Here is a 17,512-nt window from a genome sequence, read left to right on the forward strand (position 1 = left end):
AGAGAGGGAACACAAGCAGGGGGAGTGGGAGAGGGAGAAGCAGGCTTCCCACGGAGCAGGGAGCCTGATGCGGGGCTCGATCCCAGGACCCCGGGATCATGACCTGAGCCGACTGTCACTTAACCAACTGAGCCACCCAGGCGCCCCTAGGTTTTCCCCTTAATTAACTGACCATAGATTATATTCCTCCATTAGGGTGAATTTCATCCCTTCATTATCCCAGGGCTTGATGCTAAGCCTCCTTCATGGTCAGAGCCTTAAAGTCTTCTGAATCATTTTGGACCCTTGGTTCTAATGCAGAGCACTGTGGTGACAAGGGGATGGTCTTCACTCATGCTTGTGATGCAGTGTAATGGAGAGGCATGCAGGGCTTTGTGTGGATTTCCTATTTTAATTTATAAATTTTTCCCCTACTTGGATTATGTGTCTGTGGAATTGAAACAACTTCCAAGTCAGCTAGAAAATTTGAATTGCTGGGGCGCCCGGGTGGCTCAGTCGGTTAAGCAGCTGCCTTCGGCTCAGGTCATGATCCCGGGGTCCTGGGATCGAGTCCCACGTCCGGCTCCCTGCTCAGCGGAGAGCCTGCTTCTCCCTCTCCCTCTGCCTGCCACTCTGCCTACTTGTGCCCTCTATCTATCTGTCAAATAAATAAATAAAATCTTAAAAAAAAAAAAAAGAAAATTTGAATTGCCTTCTGTCAGCAGCTCTGAACTCATTTGTCATGGATGAACCCGTCGTGCCCAAATTCCCCTTGCTGTGAAGTCTGAAATTCTGTGCTCTTTTTCCAGAAGGCTTGGGAAATTCTTCAGCGGTCACTTGGGTCAGTTGGCTTGTGAGGCCTGAGTCTTCACTCCTGTTTTGTTGCAATACAATACAAAACAATACTTTTGTTTCTTCTGAAAGCAGGCGAGTATCCAATATCCACATAGCTCACTAGGCCACTTTTTGAGTGTCTGCTTCCACGTTGCCTTATGCTTTCTCTTTAAAACAGCACTGCCATCCCCGGGGCTCTCTATGCCCTTTTATCTTCTCACTACCTGACATGTGGTTATTAATTTGTGTATTGTCTGAGCTCTCCATGTGGACCGTCAGCCCCTCGGGGGCAGGAATTTTGTTTACCCACTAAATTCCCAGCCCAAAGATGAATGCTTGGCTGCCACATGGTTGGTGCTTAATACTCATTGAATGAATTAGTATCAATTCAGTATGTAAATTAAATTTGATTGTGAGGCGCCTGGGTGGTTGGTTTGGTTGAGCGTCTGACACTTGGTCTCAGCTCAGGTCATGATCTCAGGGTCATGAGATTGAGCCCTGTGTCTGCTTGACACACAGAGCCCTCGGCTCTGCTTGAGATTCTCTCCCTTTCCCTCTCTCTCAAAAATAAATAAGTCTTAAAAAAAATTTAATTGTGTCTGCTGACCAGTGCAGATAACTCAAACTGAGGTTTCTAAGCCAGAAACTTTGATGTCCTTCTTGATTTCTCCCTCTTTCTCAGCAACCCCTTCCTTCTTCCTCACTGTCACTGAAGCATATTGAATCTAGGACCAGAATGTACCTTGGATTCATCTGCCTCCTCCCACTGCCCTAGGCCACTAGTGCAATGCTCTCCTAACGGGCCTCCCTCACGAGGCTTCGTGCGTGCCAGCCCTGGTCCTGGTTTTGCTGGGACGCCTGGCTGGCTCAGTCAGGTTCAGTCTGCCTTCAGCTCAGGTCGTGGTCCCAGGGTCCTGAGATCAGGTCCCACATCAGGCTCCTTGCTCAGTGGGGAGCCTGCTTCTCCCTCTGCCTGCCGCTCCCCCCTGCTTGTGCTCTCTCTCTGACAAATAAATAAAGTCTGTAAAAAAGAGCGAGCACGAGTGGGGTGGAGGGGCGAGAGAGAGGGACAGGCAGACTCCCCTGTGAGTGTCTGTGACAGTAGAGCTCTGACGGGCTCGGCAGAGGGACGCGCGGCCTGCGGGCCTCGGTGGGTCCAGTGCAGGGTGGCGCTCCCTCGGTGCGGAGCCACCCCAGAAGCAGGGACCGGGCCTCCGCCGGCCCCGGGCACAGGGGGCAGTCAGCAGGTGGCCCGTCCTACCCACTGACCATGTCCTTTCCCTCCCCGGCTCCCTACCGAGCAGGAGTAGGAAGGGAGGAATCGGGACTCGTTGTGTTGGAGGTGGGGGCGCTGAGGGGGTCAGGAAATAATCCATGTCCATCAGACTGGGAGCATCTCACAAGCATTTTACTGATCACAGGGGCGGCCACAGGCCGGCAGGAGGCGAGGACGCACAGGACTCTGGTCTGGAAGCCAGGGGCTGCTCCGCCTCCGGGTTGGCGGGGCGTCAGGGGAGCCCCGCGCGCTCAAAGAACTTGTGGCAGGCGGCCGTGAGCATGGCCACAAACACGATGAACTCGTTGAAGTCCACCTCGGCGTCGCCGTTGGCGTCCAGGTCCTTAAGCAGTTTGTCCACGGCGTCCCTGTCCCTTTTAGTCTGGAGACAGAGGCCCGGGGTCAGCACTGCTGCGGGGGGGCGGGGCAGGGGAGGTCACCGGGCTCCGGGCAGCTGTGAGCCCCCGGAGCCACAGTTGGGTTTAGGGCCAATCGGAATCGCGTGGTGCAGCTCAGGAGGCAGCACGTCCCACTGGCAAGTTTGGAAGGGGGTGTCTTCGAACTGTTTAAGATGCTTTAGAAGGGGGACCACCCCCAGGCCGCGCCGCCAGCTTGGCAGGGTCCCCTCAGGAGATCACATTTGGGCCATGCACTGCACACCCCTCCCCTTCCCTCCCCTCCCCTCCCCTCGGCCTCGGTCTCGGTCTGATCCATGAGGAAAGGGGAAAGGGGAAATCCGGGACTGCGGCCTGGCGGGGGGCGGGGCTGGACAGGGGTGCCAGGGCCTCACCTCGCACCACCCCCTGCAGGGGTGTCCCTGCGCCCAGTGCCCCGCAGCCACCCACACTGGGGCTCGAGGTTTGTAGCCAACAGCCCCCCAGGACCGCAGCTCCCACTGCCCCGGGCGCTGGGCTTTTCCATGTCCGCTGGGGGCCTGGGGGACTGCGGCCCCAGCCCCACCTTTTTTTTTTTTTTAAGATTTTATTTATTTATTTGAGAGAGAGAAATGAGAGAGAGAGAGCACGAGAGGGCAGAGGGTCAGAGGGTCAGAGGGAGAAGCAGACTCCTTGCCGAGCAGGGAGCCCGATGCGGGACTCGATCCCGGGACTCCAGGACCATGACCCGAGCCAAAGGCAGTCGCTTAACCAACTGAGCCACCCAGGCGCCCCTGAGCCCCACCTTTTACCAAGTGCTTCGGTGAGGATCCCAGGCTTAGCCACTGGTTCTCAAGTTGTGTTCCCCGGACCACCTGGCTCTGCCCCCTCCGGCAGCAACCCCTAACCTTGGGCTCAAAATCTCCCTGGGTTAGACTCAAACTTGGCTGGTTGTCAGAACACCTGCACCCACGCCCAATTCCCCACTGGTCAGGGGCGTTCAGTGAGCATCAGGGTGTGAGACTGTTTGCTGTGATATTAAGTTCAAAAAGAAAGCAAATTGCATATTTAGAATTTCATGCACATCAGCTTTGAGCTTTTGACTGGGGAGAAGGCTGAAAGGAAGAGGGAGAATGTGTTGGGGGGGATTTCTTGCCTCCACATTTCTGTATTTTTACATTTTCTACCACCAACACATTTATAAAAGACAAAAAAGAACTTCATTTAAAGATCTATATGCTCACTGGCTTTACATACTGAAGTGCTCAGTGTGTTTGAATTGACTGAAATTTTAGGCTTCCGTTTTCAAGAACCAGCTCAGGGTAGACCCATTAGAGGGCAGGTAGGTGGGGTTTGGTGGCGCCAGGAGGTGGGCCAGAGGGGGAGGGGAGGAGCGGGAAAGAAGGGGGGCTGGAGCTGAGGAGCTGAGCGGAAGAGAAGGGGAGGGAGGGGGAGAGAGGGAGGGAGGGGAGGAGGGAGAAGGGGAGGAGGGAGAAGGGGAGGGAGGGAGAAGGGGAGGGAAGGAGAAGGGGAGGAAAGGGGGGAGGGTGGAAGGGAGGGGGAGGAAGGGGAGGAAGGGGGGAGGGTGGAAGGGAGGGGAGGAGGGGAGGAAGGGGGAGGGTGGAAGGGAGGGGGAGGAGGGGAGGAAGGGGCAGGGTGGAAGGGAGGGGGAGGAAGGGGAGGAAGGGGGAGGGTGGAAGGGAGGGGGAGGAGGGGAGGAAGGGGGAGGGTGGAAGGGAGGGGGAGGAGGGAGGGAGGGGCAGGGTGGAAGGGAGGGGGAGGAGGGGAGGAAGGGTAGGGGAGGAGTGAAAGTGGAGGGAGAGGGACAGGGGAGGGAGGGGAGGAGGAAAGGGGAGGAGGGAGGGAGGGGGAAGGGGAGGAGGGGACAGAAGAGGCAGCCGGCGGGCGGAGAACGGAGAGGAGCAGGGCGGGGAAGGGAGGACGGAGAGGGGACCAGGAAGAGGGGAGGCAGAGGAGGGCGGCCCTCCGTTCTGAGGGGGCCTCCCCTGGACCCGTCCAGGCCACGTGGCTCGGGGCAGGTAAGTGCCAAGGTGGGACCTCCTCCCATCTGCACCCCTGCCGGCAAACACCAGGCCTGGGAAGGCTGGGGGGGCGTGGCCAAGCAGCCCGGAGAGCCGGGGTGTTTGTGGCCAGCAGCCATGGAGGGGTGCAGCTGTGAGGGGCCAGCGAACGCAGCCTCACAGATGGCCCTGGGTTCCCCCATCCCCAATGCTCAGATTCAGGTTTGTACCCCCCGCCCCAGCTCTCCCACTGGGCCCCTGCAGAGAAAGAATCCTGGTGGCTCCAACTCCATGTTTCCAGGACTGAGCCGGCCACCCCTGCTCCCCGCTCCCAGAGACCTCAGCCCCCAGGACAGCGGATCCAGTCTTGGGCGGGTGGCCTCCCCCTTCCACCTGCTCTAGCCCTGCGGTTGGGGGCGCGGGGGGCAGCTCAGCGGGGCAGCCCCTTCGGCCTCCCCTGCCCTCCTTTCTCCTGCCCGATGGCCCAGGGTCCTCCCTGACCCTCCCCGCCTGCCCCCCCCCCCCCCAGGCCCTGCGCCCTCACCTGCAGGAAGCCCGGGAGCTCCTTCTCCATGAGCACCTTCAGCTCCCCCTTGGTCAGGCTCTGCTTGTTGCCCTCCCCACCCGCATAGCGGGCGAAGACGTTAATAATCATGCCCATGGCTGTCTCCAGTTCCGTCATGGTGCTAGACGCGGACCCACCGTCCTCCTGGGAGCTGGTGTGGCTGAGGGAACGTCCCCGGGCGGCTTCTGGGCGCTTTATAAGGCCCAGCCTCGTATTGACACGGAGGGTGGGGCGGACGGGGTTGGGCCTCCAAGCGAGCCCTGCCGCTCCCGCTGTGTGTGGCTCAGCTCCCGAGAAATGCGCGGGCGGAACTTCCTGTCTGAAGCCTTCCCCCAGCCCACTCCCCGGTGCACCCCCATTTCCCTGTGCTTCCATGTGTCCCGGGGCCATTCATCCCTGGCTTACTGACACAAGGGCCAGGGGGCAGGTGGGGCGTGTGGGGTACTTCGTGGAGCGAGTGGGTGGACCGGTCCTGCCCGGCCACATCTGGTGGGCCAGCATGAGGAAGGCCGTTTGAGGGCATGTCGGGCTGAGCGCGGTTTTGCTCCTGTAGCGCTTTGCAGAACGAGGCCTTGTGGAGGGCGGACTTGCACCTCCGCCCCGTTCCTCCCCAAACCTGCAGCATCAGGGAGGCAGAGACTGCCAGCCAGGGGACCGGGTGAAGGGCCACCCCCCTCCCCGCCTGCCAGGCCCCCCAGAACTCCCTGCCCACTCTTACTCTCTCCCTGCGCCTTGCTGGGCGGCCCCAGGGGTGCCGTGTGATTTCCAGACCCCAAACGCGAATCCTGTCTGTTTCCTTTTTTTTTTTTAAAGATTTTATTTATTTATTTATTTGTGAGAGAGAGAATGAGAGATAGACAGCACGAGAGGGAAGAGGGTCGGAGGGAGAAGCAGACTCCCTGCTGAGCAGGGAGCCCGATGTGGGACTCGATCCCGGGACTCCAGGATCATGACCTGAGCCGAAGGCAGTCGCTTAACCAACTGAGCCACCCAGGCGCCCGTCTCTGTTTCCTGATGGCGGGTGTTGAGGACTCAGTCTGCAAGAACCACAGGGGCAGGTAGCAGGCTGTGACTGAGCCAGAACTCCCTGAGCACAGAGCCGCCCCTCCCTCGGTCCCCAGATATGGCATGGGGGCAGGGGGCGGCGGCTGTTGTTGGGGATGCCTGCAGGGCCTGGCTGCCCAGGGAACCCCTGCACAGAGCTCGGGGGGTCAGGGTCGGGGGGAGATGAAGCCAGCTACACGCAGCGGGCTCAGCCCCGGCCTGGCACTGTCCGGGAGCAGCTGCCTACGACAGTCCTTTCTCCTTTGGACACAGTGGCTCTCCCAGGTCTCCTGGAAGGGATCGTTTGGGAACAGGGAAAGGTCAGCCCACTCTGCTGCACGGGGCAAGTCCCTCTTAGGATGAGACTGCAGGTCCCCAGCAGGCGGGCGGAGCCTCCCCGAGGGCATCCCGCACCAGGGACCTCTCCAGCACCAGGAAAGGGTGTCAGAGGCCCATTGTGACACTTGGTGAAAAGGAAGGAAGAGTGTTAAGGGTTGTCACAACAGGGGGGGACACTGGCTTAGCTCCCAACACAGCAGAGCCGGCCTGGATGGCCCAGGAGCAGTTAGTGGGGCTCAGAGGGTGGGAGATTACTAGGAGGAGGCTGACAGGGCTGGGGGATTCCGGGGGCTGGCAGGCCCAGGGCTCACCCGTCAGAGTGGGGGGTGGGGAACTTGGGCAGGCATCAAGGGTAGGGAGGCGGCTTCCTGACTCCTGCTACAGCAGGCGGAGCACAGACGCGCTGAGGGACGAAGGACAAGGCAGGATCAGAGCCCGCGCAGAGCAGCCTGCTGAAGGGGAGAGTCCGTCAGACCTCCTGAGTGAAGACCTGGCTGGGGGCCGGGAGGGGCTGGCCTGTGTTCTCTAGGAGAGGGCCTCCTTGGAGCCGCGGGGGCGGGGGGGGGGGGGCGGGCAGGACAGCACCTTCAGGGCTCTGATCCCCGCTGGTCCTCTCAAACTTGAGTCACCCTCCTTGCTAAAAGAGGATGCTCCCCCCACCCCCCATAAAATTTAGTCAAGTGTGTGGCTTTTGCCTAACATCCTTTTGAACTTGTTGCAAAAGTCAAAGCAAGGCCACTCAAAGACCTCTCCTGGTGGAGATCTTTGTAGGGATTAAAGAAAAAGTGGGGGCACCTGGGTGGTTCAGTCGGTTCGGCTCAGGTCATGATCCTGGGGTCTTGGGACCATCGGCCTCTCTGCTCAGCGGGGAGTCTGCTTCTCTCTCTCAAATAAATAAATAAAATCTAGGGGCGCCTGGGTGGCTCAGTCGGTTAAGCGTCTGCCTTCGGCTCAGGTCATGATCCCAGGGTCCTGGGATCGAGCCCCATGTCGGGCTCCCTGCTCCGCGGGGGACCTGCTTCTCCCTCTGCCATTCCCCCTGCTTGTGCGCTCTCTTGTTATCCCTCTCTCATATAAATAAAATCTTTCAAAATAAATAAAATCTTAAAAAAAAAGTGGTTAGATCACTGGTCGAGTGGACACAGGTAGAAGAGAATGCCTGGTTATAAAGGTCACTACGACCTCGAGGTAGGAAACATGGGGGTAGGCAACTAATTTCCCAGACCAGTTCTTAACTCTTAAACATTTAACAGAAACCCGCTGTTACAAAGAAAAACTACCTACAGCCACTGACAAGTCCTTGAAACAGGCAGAGTGACATTCCTCTGGGAGCTCAGCTGCTTCGATGTTACTGCTCTGCTAGGGCAAAAGGCAATCCTAGCGGAGCCCCGGGATCCTGGGAGTCTACTGTAACGCATGAAAATTCCTTTGGAAACTTCCTTTAACTCTGCCCCCCAAGCTACATGTCGGCAGTCATCCCCCAAGTGGATGACCCACAATATACATCTGAAGGGTCTCATGACTCATGTTTTACTAGGCAGTAATAAATGACCTTTTCCCAACAGTAGCTAGCCCCCTCAAGGTTCTGGAAACCTTGCTTCCAAAATTCCTTAGAGACTTATGCTCTCCCTAACCCCTTCCCAACTTGAAAGTGAGTAACAGGCCATTCCTCACGACCCTGGTGCGGCTCTTTCTGCCTGTGGGTCCTCTCCTCCTGCTTTAATAAAACCGTTTTGCACCGAACGTGTGTCAAGAATTCTTTATTGGCTGTCAGCTTCAAACCCTAACATTTCCTACATCAAAATCGCAGGCCCAAATAGGTATCCCTTAGACTGAGTCCCCAAACTGGGCCTTCATCCCTAACCTAGCTACAGTTCCAACCGCACCCCCCCGAAATGCAGTCCTAACCCGTCAGTCAGGAGTGATCCAATCAGCCCAGTAAAGGAACAGGCCACAGCCTGTCCCCCAGAGGAAGCAGGGCTAACCTGCATAAGACCCCTGCTCCTCCTCCTCCCAAGGTCTAGCGTGCTCGCCTCGAAGATCCTTTTCTTGGGCTAATAACATCTTGCCGCACTCTTTTTCCTAGAAAAACCTTCCATTTTGTACAACTCCTGGGAGCTCCCCTCTGCTTGCTACCTGGGGTGCTGTCCGGTTCCCGAATCGCTTAACAAAGCTAATTAGGGCTTCAAATGTACTGGGTTGGGTTTTGATTTTTAACACTGCATTTATCTGGAAAGCTAGTTTCTTCCCAAAAGGGGATTGTGAGTTGCGCCATGCAGAAAGCCCTTCCTGTCCCTGACCAGGTCGGGGTGATTTTTTCTTCCCACCCTCCAGGCCCGGGTGCCCCAAGATCACTGGTGCCAGGGCCTCCTTTACAGCATGGGGATTTGGGGGCGGGGGCCGGGTAACAGGAATATCAGCAAGGAAGCAGACCCTCCGCGGGGCCGGCCCCCAGCTTGCTGGGAAGGGACGAGAATGGCTCTTCTGAGCGGGCTGAGCTGGGACAGAAAAGCGCTCCTGCGTCAGAACACATGCCCCCCCCATTCCCACTTTGCACTCCCCCATAATCTGCTCCCCCCTAATCGGCTGACAGTGCGGGTGGGGTACCGGACCGCCGGCCGCCACCCACAGCCCGCACCCACAGCCTGGGCCCGACCTCTGCATGCGTGCGGGCCCTCCCATGCCCAGCACCAGAGGTGCAAAGAAGAAGTGGAATTACGACCTTCCTACACGCCACGCAGGGCAAAGAGGAACCACTGAAAGACCAAGGGGCCCAGGGAACCATCACCCCTGGGGGCCCTGCCCAGGAGACAAAAAAGGCCGCCTGGCTGAGCCCAGGATGTGGCCCCACTTCTGAGTGGGATGGGCGGTCAGGAAATGTCTCCGTGGGTCATGGGTCCGGGAGCTTTCCGGAAAGGCCTGTGTGGGGTGGGGCAGGCAAGGCGTGGCCTGCGGGTGGGAACAGTTCCTAGACTCTGGAGTCTGGGTCACTCTGAGAAGGGCGTCTGTGCTCAGCAAACACGACCGAAGGCCCCAGGTCAGCGCAGACCCGCCAGGCACAGGCCCCAAACCATGTTGGTGCAGTGAGTTCTTCCAAGTGCCCCGGGGCGCCTGCCCCCCCGCTGCGGGAGGCAGACCCTGACCTCTGGAGTGCCTGGCCAGACAGGGGCCCCTGGCGGGAGGCGGGAGAGCACACGGGCAAGGAGGCCCTGGGGCAGGGAGCAGGGAGCAGGGAGGAGGAAGGGAAGGGGAGCGCTGGCCTCACTGGGGGCCTGTCTATAGCCCTTAGGGCGCAGCAGAGCTCCTGAGGGACTTTAAAACGCTGGCTGTCAGGGCCCCACACCCCCAGAGCTGCCCTTTCATCAGGCTGTGCTGGCCCAAAGCTTCCCAGCTGACGAGGGTTCTCAGCTGCAAAGAGACGTGGTCGGGTTTACCATTTAGACTAACTCAGCAGCTGGTAGGAGATTCAGATGAGGAGGGTGAGGCTGGAGGCAGGGAGGCCAGGGAGGAGGCTGCAGAGTAAGGAGCCCTCCAGGCACACCAGCTCAGGGGTCCTGCAGCCCAAAGCACATCTGGGGACTGGCGGAGGCTTCAACAGGGTGCAGAAATGAGAAGGAAGTGGGGGGGGCTCACCATCTGATCCAAGCTTTGCAGAAGGGGAAACTGAGGCTCAGGGTGAAGACATGGGTGAGCAAGCCTAGGCTCCTCTCCACTCTCACTGTACGAACAGCTCTGGGATCAAACCAATTTTATCCTCGGGAACGTATCAGACAAATATTTGCTGAGGGAGGAGGTTGAGAGAGCTGAGGAAATGAGTTTCTCAGGAACAAGCAGTGTCAGGGGTCCTGACACGGTGGGGGGCAGCCGTGGGGGCGGGGCCCGGTCTCAAGCCTCTTTTCGTGGCTCCTGGGGGAGGCGGCGGCCAGCCCTGGGCCCCGGAGCAGCCGCGGGCAAAGCCCTTTCTCCAGTCCAGGAAGCCAAACTCCATCTGCCACCCCTGCTTGCCTTCTTCTGAAGCCTGGAAGTGACTCCTGGGGCAGCAGCGGCTGGCTGCCACCATGCGGATGAGGCCGTAATGGATTCTTGGTGCTTGTAACCCAGAGCGCTCCCAGCTAGCTGGTTGTGTTCGTTTCCCCGGGCCGCTGTAACCCACGGCCATAAGCAACAGAAACTGCTGCTGTCGCAGATCTGCGAGTCCAAAATCAAGGTGTGAGCAGGGCTGCCCCTTCTTGGGGCCTCAGAGGGAGACTGTTCCTGCTTGCCCACCCACCTCCTGGAGACGGCCCGAAATCCTTGGTGTTTCCGGGCACGCAGCTGCTTGACTCCAGCTCCTGCCTGTGTGAAGCGCCGCCAGATGGCCTTGATGGAGAAAAAAAGCCCACCCTCCTTGCCGTCTCTGAGGGCCTGGAGCCCTGCAGCCTCCAACCAGGGCGTGGGGGCCTCCCCCCTCCTCCAGAGCCACACCTTAGGAAACTTGACTGTTTCCTTCGGCAAGTCAAGACTTGGAGGTGATGGGTAAGGGAAAACCTGTGACAGTCTGCTCAGAATCAAAGTCCAGGCAGGCTGGAGCAGAGGGGACTCGGGACACGTTTCCATGTGTTCAAACCCAGACCTGGCTCTTTTTTTTTTTTTTAAGATTTTATTTGACAGAGACACAGGGAGAGAGGGAACACAAGCAGGGGGGAGCGGGAGAGGGAGAAGCAGGCTTCCCGCCGAGCAGAGAGCCCAACGGGGCTCGATCCCAGGACCCTGGGACCATGACCTGAGCTGAAGGCAGACGCCCAACGACTGGGCCACCCAGGCGCCCCGACCTGGCTGACTCTTAATGTGTTAATGTCCTTCAAATCGCTCTCCCAGGATCCTCCTGAAGCTCGCATACATTCTGCCCCATCGTCTGTTGTGAGCAGAAGCACCGGGGGTCCTGGGAAGTGTGCGAGGGGGCGGCAGGAACCTGGCTCCTGCCTGTGGGTGCAGGGCCGCCTGGGGCAGAGGACTTGCCTCGGGGCGGGGCACCTGGGGCCTACCTGGCCTTGGCCCTCCCAGGCCGCTGAGCCACTCAGTGACTCTGGTGAGTCCCTTCTCCTCTCAGAACTACTTTCCTCACCTATAAAATGAGGGGTTCAGATTAGACCCGGAGCTCCTGAATCCCACGTTCTCAGCCAAGGTGCCCATCGTCCTTGGGGTGCCGTGTGTACTAGAACCACCAGGATTTAAAGAGTATTTCTTTTTTCTTTTTTTTTTAAAGATTTTATTTATTTGACAAAGCGAGAGAAGGATCACAAGCAGGGAGAGGGAGAAGCAGGCCTCCTCCTGAGCAGGGAGCCCGATCCCAGGACCCAGGGATCATGACCTGAGCCAAAGGCAGAAGCTTAACAACTGAGCCACCCAGGTGCCCCTTAAGAAGTATTTCTATTGAGATGGAGAAACTCGCAGAAATTTTCAAGCTAGAGCAGGAGCCTGTGAACACCTATGGTTTCCATCTCTCAGGCTCATTTGGCTAGGTCCTGGCAGCCCCGCCAGCCTGCCGTGGGGTTGGGCTTCCTGACCCGTGGGAGTCACCCCCGGACCCAGCTGGGTTCTGGGTGAGCACAGGGGAGTGCTGGTTTGAGAACACAGAGGAAAAGGAGCTGAGAGGTGGAGGAGAGGCCGTGAACTCCCTGAAGTCCGCAAGCCCTGCATTTCCAGGCCGTCTGTCCCCCACCCTGCACTTCCTAGCCCCGCAGAGCTGAGTGTCAAGTTCTGGGCCATGTCCTCTGGCATGGGGTGGGGGAGCCGCGGCCCAGGTCAGACTAGGCTGGTTTGAGGGAAGGACCACAGGCAAGAATGGGGAGCAAAGAAATTAGTTAAGTATGTGGGTAAATATAAATAAAAATGGATTATTAAATAGAACAATACTTATTTCTAACGTGTCAGGTTTAAAAAAACCTAGCAGATCAGAAGTTTTCAGATCCTTATGTATTTTAGGAGGATGGAGATGCCAGTAAATTAAATTTTGGTAAGCTATTTATGCATGTACAGATTTTGAAGATGACAAAGGAATAGAAAGAGAGTACATGAGTTTTATTTTTTAAGATATTATTTAATTTTTTTTTAAAGATTTCTATTTACTTATTTGAGAGAGAGAGAAACAGCACGAGAGGGGAGAGGGTCAGAGGGAGAAGCAGGCTCCCTGCTGAGCCGGGAGCCCGATGTGGGACTCGATCCCAGGACTCCGGGATCATGACCTGAGCTGAAGGCAGTCGCTCAACCAACTGAGCCACCCAGGCGCCCAAGATATTATTTATTTATTTGACCGAGAGACACAGCGAGAGAGGGAACACAAGCAGGGGGAGTGGGAGAGGGAGAAGCCGGCTTCCCGCGGAGCGGGGAGCCCGATGCGGGGCTCGATGGGGGGCTCGATCCCAGGACCCTGGGATCATGACCTGAGCCAAAGGCAGACGCTTAACGACTGAGCCACCCAGGCGCCCCTATTATTTTTTGAGAGAGAGAGATCACAGAGGAGAGGCAGAGGGAGCCGCAGACTCTCTGCGGAGCAGAGAGCCCGACATGGGGCTCGATCCCAGGACCCTGGGACCATGACCTGAGCTGAAGGCGGGTGCTCAGCCCACTGAGCCACCCAGGTGGCCCAAGTATATGAGTTTTAAACCAGTAACGCAAGGGGCGGGGCAGGGGGAGAGTAAATTTGAAAACTCTTACTCCATAATAAGGCAAGAAAGGAAATGGGAAAGGTGGAGGAGGTCAAGAGAAGACGGTAAAAATAAATCTCAGTGCACTAGCAACTACGCCAAACATACGAGGGTGCGATTCTCAAGTCAAAAGACGAAGATTGTTGACCTGGATAAAAAAAAATCCACACCAGGGGCGCCTGGGTGGCTCAGTTGGTTAAGCGTCTGCCTTCGGCTCAGGTCATGATCCCGGGGCCCTGGGATGGAGCCCCACATCGGGCTCCTGGCTCAGCGGGGAGCCTGCTTCTCCCTCTGCCTCTGCCTCTCTCCCTGCTCATGCTATCTCTGTGTCTCAAATGAATAAATACAATCTTAAAAAAAAATCCAAACCAAACAAAATCAAAGTGCATGTGGTTTACAAAGAACATACTTTAAAAAATGTAAGGACACAGAAAGATTGAAAATAAAACGGTCAATAATCCCAAGGCGAACAGTAACCCAAGGCAAGATGGGTCGACAGCAGCAAACAGAAACGGTTACTGACAGAGCCTGGCTCTACAGTGATAAAAGCGTCAACAGGGAGAGCAGACGTCGCTAAACTGTAGGCACTTCGTCACAGAGCATCAAAGCGCCCAAAGCACTGACAGACCCGGGAAACCCTGACAGTCCGCCAGCAGAGGGCGCTCTACAGGGCTCGCCCCGCTGACATGTCTAAGAAGACTGCTCCGCGGGGCAGGGATGTTTTAAGGGAGCACATTAAAGGAACTCCTCACCCGTCCCTCTCTGAGTCGCGGCGGTGGGTACGTGCTGCCAACCGTGCATCTCAGCCTGTGGGGCTACGGAGTGTGGGTGAGCATGTGAGACTCGCAGGATACCGAATAAGTGACCAGACCGGACACCCCGACCCCAGTTCAGGACACCTTTGACTGCCCACGAATTGCATCGTGGGTGTCGCCGGATGACCATGGGGAAGAAGACCAAGGATGGATTTCATCTGTTCAGTACCTTTTCCCGGCTGGGGAGAGTTCTCAGGGTCTGTCTGGAACCCAGCGACCCTCTGCTGTCTAAGCAGACTCAGTCTCAATACAGGACCCTCGTGGAAGTCCCCGGGAGGCTGGAGCTCCCCTTAAATTCCCAGAGCCTAGGGAAAGGTCTGATGCACCTGCCTTCACAGCTCTGCCTCGAGCGCTGAAACTAAGGGCTGAGTGGTTACTTGACGTGAACTGAAGACAACTGGAATGTCAAGCCCCAAGGAAGCTTGAAGACAGGAGTGCAAAACCATCATCCCCTCTGGTGGCCCAGGCACAGTCACTTGGCCAGAGTCATGGAGCCAGTTCCTTCTCCCAGGCGAGTTCCTGGGGGCATTGCAGCTACGAGTCCTCAACCGGAACAATGAGGACGATAAAATGACCTCTCAAATTTGGGAAAATTAGATAATGATGTGAAGGGCCAAACCCCAAATAGATTCTTCTTACACAGACTTTTGTTTTCTCCTTCCACACGTCCAGCGCGCTGCCCCTGGACGGGAGCTGTAGGAACCTGGCCGGGGGCTCACAGCAAAAACGGGACCCAGGCACACTGTTTGCACTTTTGGTCCCTTGAGTGATTTTAGGATTGGACCTGTTCCATCCCATTCGCATCCTAGAGACTGACTATTCCTCATGAGTTCGATGCAAGCAAAGGTAATGATACCAACCACTACTGGTTAGAAAAGGAAGTGGATTTTAAAATGGAAATAAAAGCACATTTGCCTTAATAGAGCCATCACACTCAAAGACGGGGACTCCCCAAGAACCCCCCTTCCCACCCCTGCCCCTCTCCATCTGACACTGCTGCGGTCACCCACAGTCTGGCCTGAGGGGGGAGCCAGAACAGGGGCCCCGGGGGCTGGGCTCCTGGGAGGCGTCGTGCAGTCCTCAGCCCTGGCCACCCCGGCCCAGCCCGACTGCACTCACAGCGCTCCCGGCATCATTTGTTGGCGAAGCCACGGCACAACCTACAGGCGCCCTTCTAAGGGGATTACAGACTCGGAGGCTGGTGGGACAGACACGGGCTGCCGCAATTCCCACAGCGACAAGCATCACGAGCAGCCAGAGGACGCGGAGGCAGGGAGGTGGGCCAGGTTCCCAGTTCCCTTCCGTACAATCCCAGTGGCAGGGTCTCTAACCTCCCTCACAGCCCCGCCTCGTCCATCCTGCACAGACACACGCAGGTTTCCTGAACCACACAGTGTTGTCAGTCTGCTCAGACCTTTCCATGGCTCCCCATCACTCTGCTTCTCGAATGTTTCCAGCGAACCCCCCTTAACCTACTTGAAACGTGGTACCTTGACCGGCAGCACAGGCATCACGGGGGAGCTTGTTAGAAATCACAGTGTCAGGTCCGTAACTATAGGATCAGACCCTGCATTTTGATAAGATCCCAGTTCAGATGCACTTTAAGTTTGAACAGCGCTGCTTTAGGGGCTCGGTACGGAGCCAGAAGCAGCCCAGACTGTGACTTTTTTTAGCAAGTGGTAGGTCATTTTAAAAAATTAAAAAAATATCTTTCTTGTCACACATTCATAAATGCTGACGACTCAGAATATTACAATAGATGGCCTGGTATAAAGTACTCGACAGCAAATCCAGGTGCATCCCGGAGCACAAATACCCCAGGTGCAGAAGCAAGTACACACAGGATCAAGTTTAAACTCTTCCAGGTCACTTGCGGACCTCTACAACCATGCCTCCTACCTCCCTGTTCCCTGCAAACACCCACAAACCCTATCATGTCACATTTTGACCTGACAGACTCCCAGGGTTAGTTCCAGGATGCCCATTCCCTGCGCCTGGGATGCTGTTCAGGTGGCTGAGCTCACGCTTCTGGGCCCAGACCAAGAGTCACTTGGTCTAATCTCATACTCCCCAATGCTCAGTGGACTCCCTCTCTAGTGCTCCCACCACAATAAAAACACAGGATACCTACATCTCCCTGACTGCCTGCAGCAGGCCTGGGACCACAAACCACATCACTACTAGGGCCACCTTTCACTTTCAAAACTGCCCCCATTTGACAAATGACATGGCTAGCCTCAACAGGTGCTCAGACCATGAGCCTTGCGACCAAGGCTGGATCCTTACACATCCGCATAGCCCCTTAGCAACACCTTCAGAACGCAGTCCACATACCAGCCTGTGCCTGCAGGGGCCACTCTGGCCCAAGCACCCCCAGCTGCTTGGGCGCTGCCTCCGCACCCGCATCTTCACTCCGGCCCCAACTTCAGTTCTTCACCGAGTGAGTCTCCTCATACCTGGTCAGATTCTGCCACTCCTCTGCTTAAACCTTCAAACCGCTTCCGTGTCTCTGAGTGACTGCTCCTTCTGACCTCACCATCTACCATTTTCTCCCAAACCACTTGGGTCTCTTGCTGCTCCTCAGCCCTTTGCCCTGCCTGTTCCACCTTGTTCCACCTACCTACAATATAGAACACCCTTTCCCTACACACCCTTGTGTGTATTCCACACGTCTTTGCTCAAATGTCACTTATCAGGTATGTCACCTGACCACCCTATATAAAACAGCAACCCTTCCCTACCCAATACCCCGTTTTCTTTTTTCTACAGAGCTTACCACTACCTGATATAATTTTTTTCCTGCCTTAGCACAACGAGGCACTCTTCTAAGCTTACAGATGTCAGATCCAAGTGTATAAGCACCTTGTTCACTGATGCACCCCCAGCACCCAACTTACCTGGCAAACCAAAGACCATCACTGGGGGCGCTGTACTGTGATTATACGTTTACAGAGTGGTTTTTTCTTTTTTAAGATTTTATTTATTTATTTGAGAGAGAGAATGAGAGCCAGAGAGCACGAGAGGGAAGAGGGTCAGAGGGAGAAGCAGACTCCCTGCTGAGCAGGGAGCCCGATGTGGGACTCGATCCCGGGACTCCAGGATCATGACCTGAGCCGAAGGCAGTCGCTTAACCAACTGAGCCACCCAGGCGCCCGCGGTTTTTTTCTTTTAAAGATTTTATTTATTTATTTGACAGAGAAAGACACAGCGAGAGAGGGAACACAAGCAGGGGGAGTGGGAGAGGGAGAAGCAGGCTTCCCGCCGAGCACGGAGCCCGATGCGGGGCTGGATCCCAGGACCCCGGGATCATGACCTGAGCCGAAGGCAGACGCTTCACGACTGAGCCCCCAAGGCGCCCCGTTTACAGAGCCGTCTTAACTTACTAGATCATCTCTCCTGGAAATTCCTAGCGTCCAGCAGACTCTGGAGGGTCCCACGGTCACAGTGAATGTTAAGTGACTGAATGAACTGCCCTGAAGGCAGAGGCCAGACGACATGCTTTCCTGAGGCTCCTTCCTGCTCTGCCTTCTCCTCTCTCCTGTTACAGTCCCTACAGATCGAACCTTCCTTTGGCCTACA

At 56.6% G+C, this 17,512-nt stretch overlaps 2 protein-coding genes across 3 annotated transcripts in view; one reads left to right on the forward strand and one right to left on the reverse strand.

Moving 5' to 3' along the window:
• Positions 1-17,512, forward strand: part of LOC118356713 (MORF4 family-associated protein 1-like) — a 32,991-nt gene that overhangs the window by 5,179 nt on the left and 10,300 nt on the right. The window contains exon 2 of one of the 2 annotated variants that reach the window (XM_035726086.1): positions 7,686-7,706. The exons of the other annotated variant lie outside the window; for it this stretch is intronic. The gene's annotated coding sequence lies outside the window, so the exon portion shown is untranslated. Of the gene's footprint in view, positions 1-7,685; positions 7,707-17,512 lie in introns of those variants that run through there. 2 annotated transcript variants of the gene reach the window in all.
• Positions 2,205-5,252, reverse strand: LOC113924564 (S100 calcium binding protein P). The gene is made up of 2 exons (XM_027598479.1): positions 5,029-5,252; positions 2,205-2,471 (listed from the first exon to the last, which is right to left on the reverse strand). Exons 1-2 carry the CDS (start codon positions 5,164-5,166, stop codon positions 2,322-2,324), a joined length of 288 nt encoding a protein of 95 aa, XP_027454280.1. The 5' UTR covers positions 5,167-5,252; the 3' UTR covers positions 2,205-2,321.

This window comes from Zalophus californianus, chromosome 2, assembly GCF_009762305.2.
Source record: "Zalophus californianus isolate mZalCal1 chromosome 2, mZalCal1.pri.v2, whole genome shotgun sequence".
Classification (NCBI taxonomy): Eukaryota; Metazoa; Chordata; class Mammalia; order Carnivora; family Otariidae; genus Zalophus; species Zalophus californianus.

Excerpts from the sequence above, each read along its gene's own strand:
- LOC113924564 (XM_027598479.1), bottom strand. The coding sequence starts at position 5,166 with ATGACGGAACTGGAGACAGCCATGGGCATGATTATTAACGTCTTCGCC. Across the intron at positions 2,472-5,028 it reads AGCTCCCGGGCTTCCTGCAG|ACTAAAAGGGACAGGGACGC; the intron begins GTGAGGGCGCAG and ends CTCTGTCTCCAG.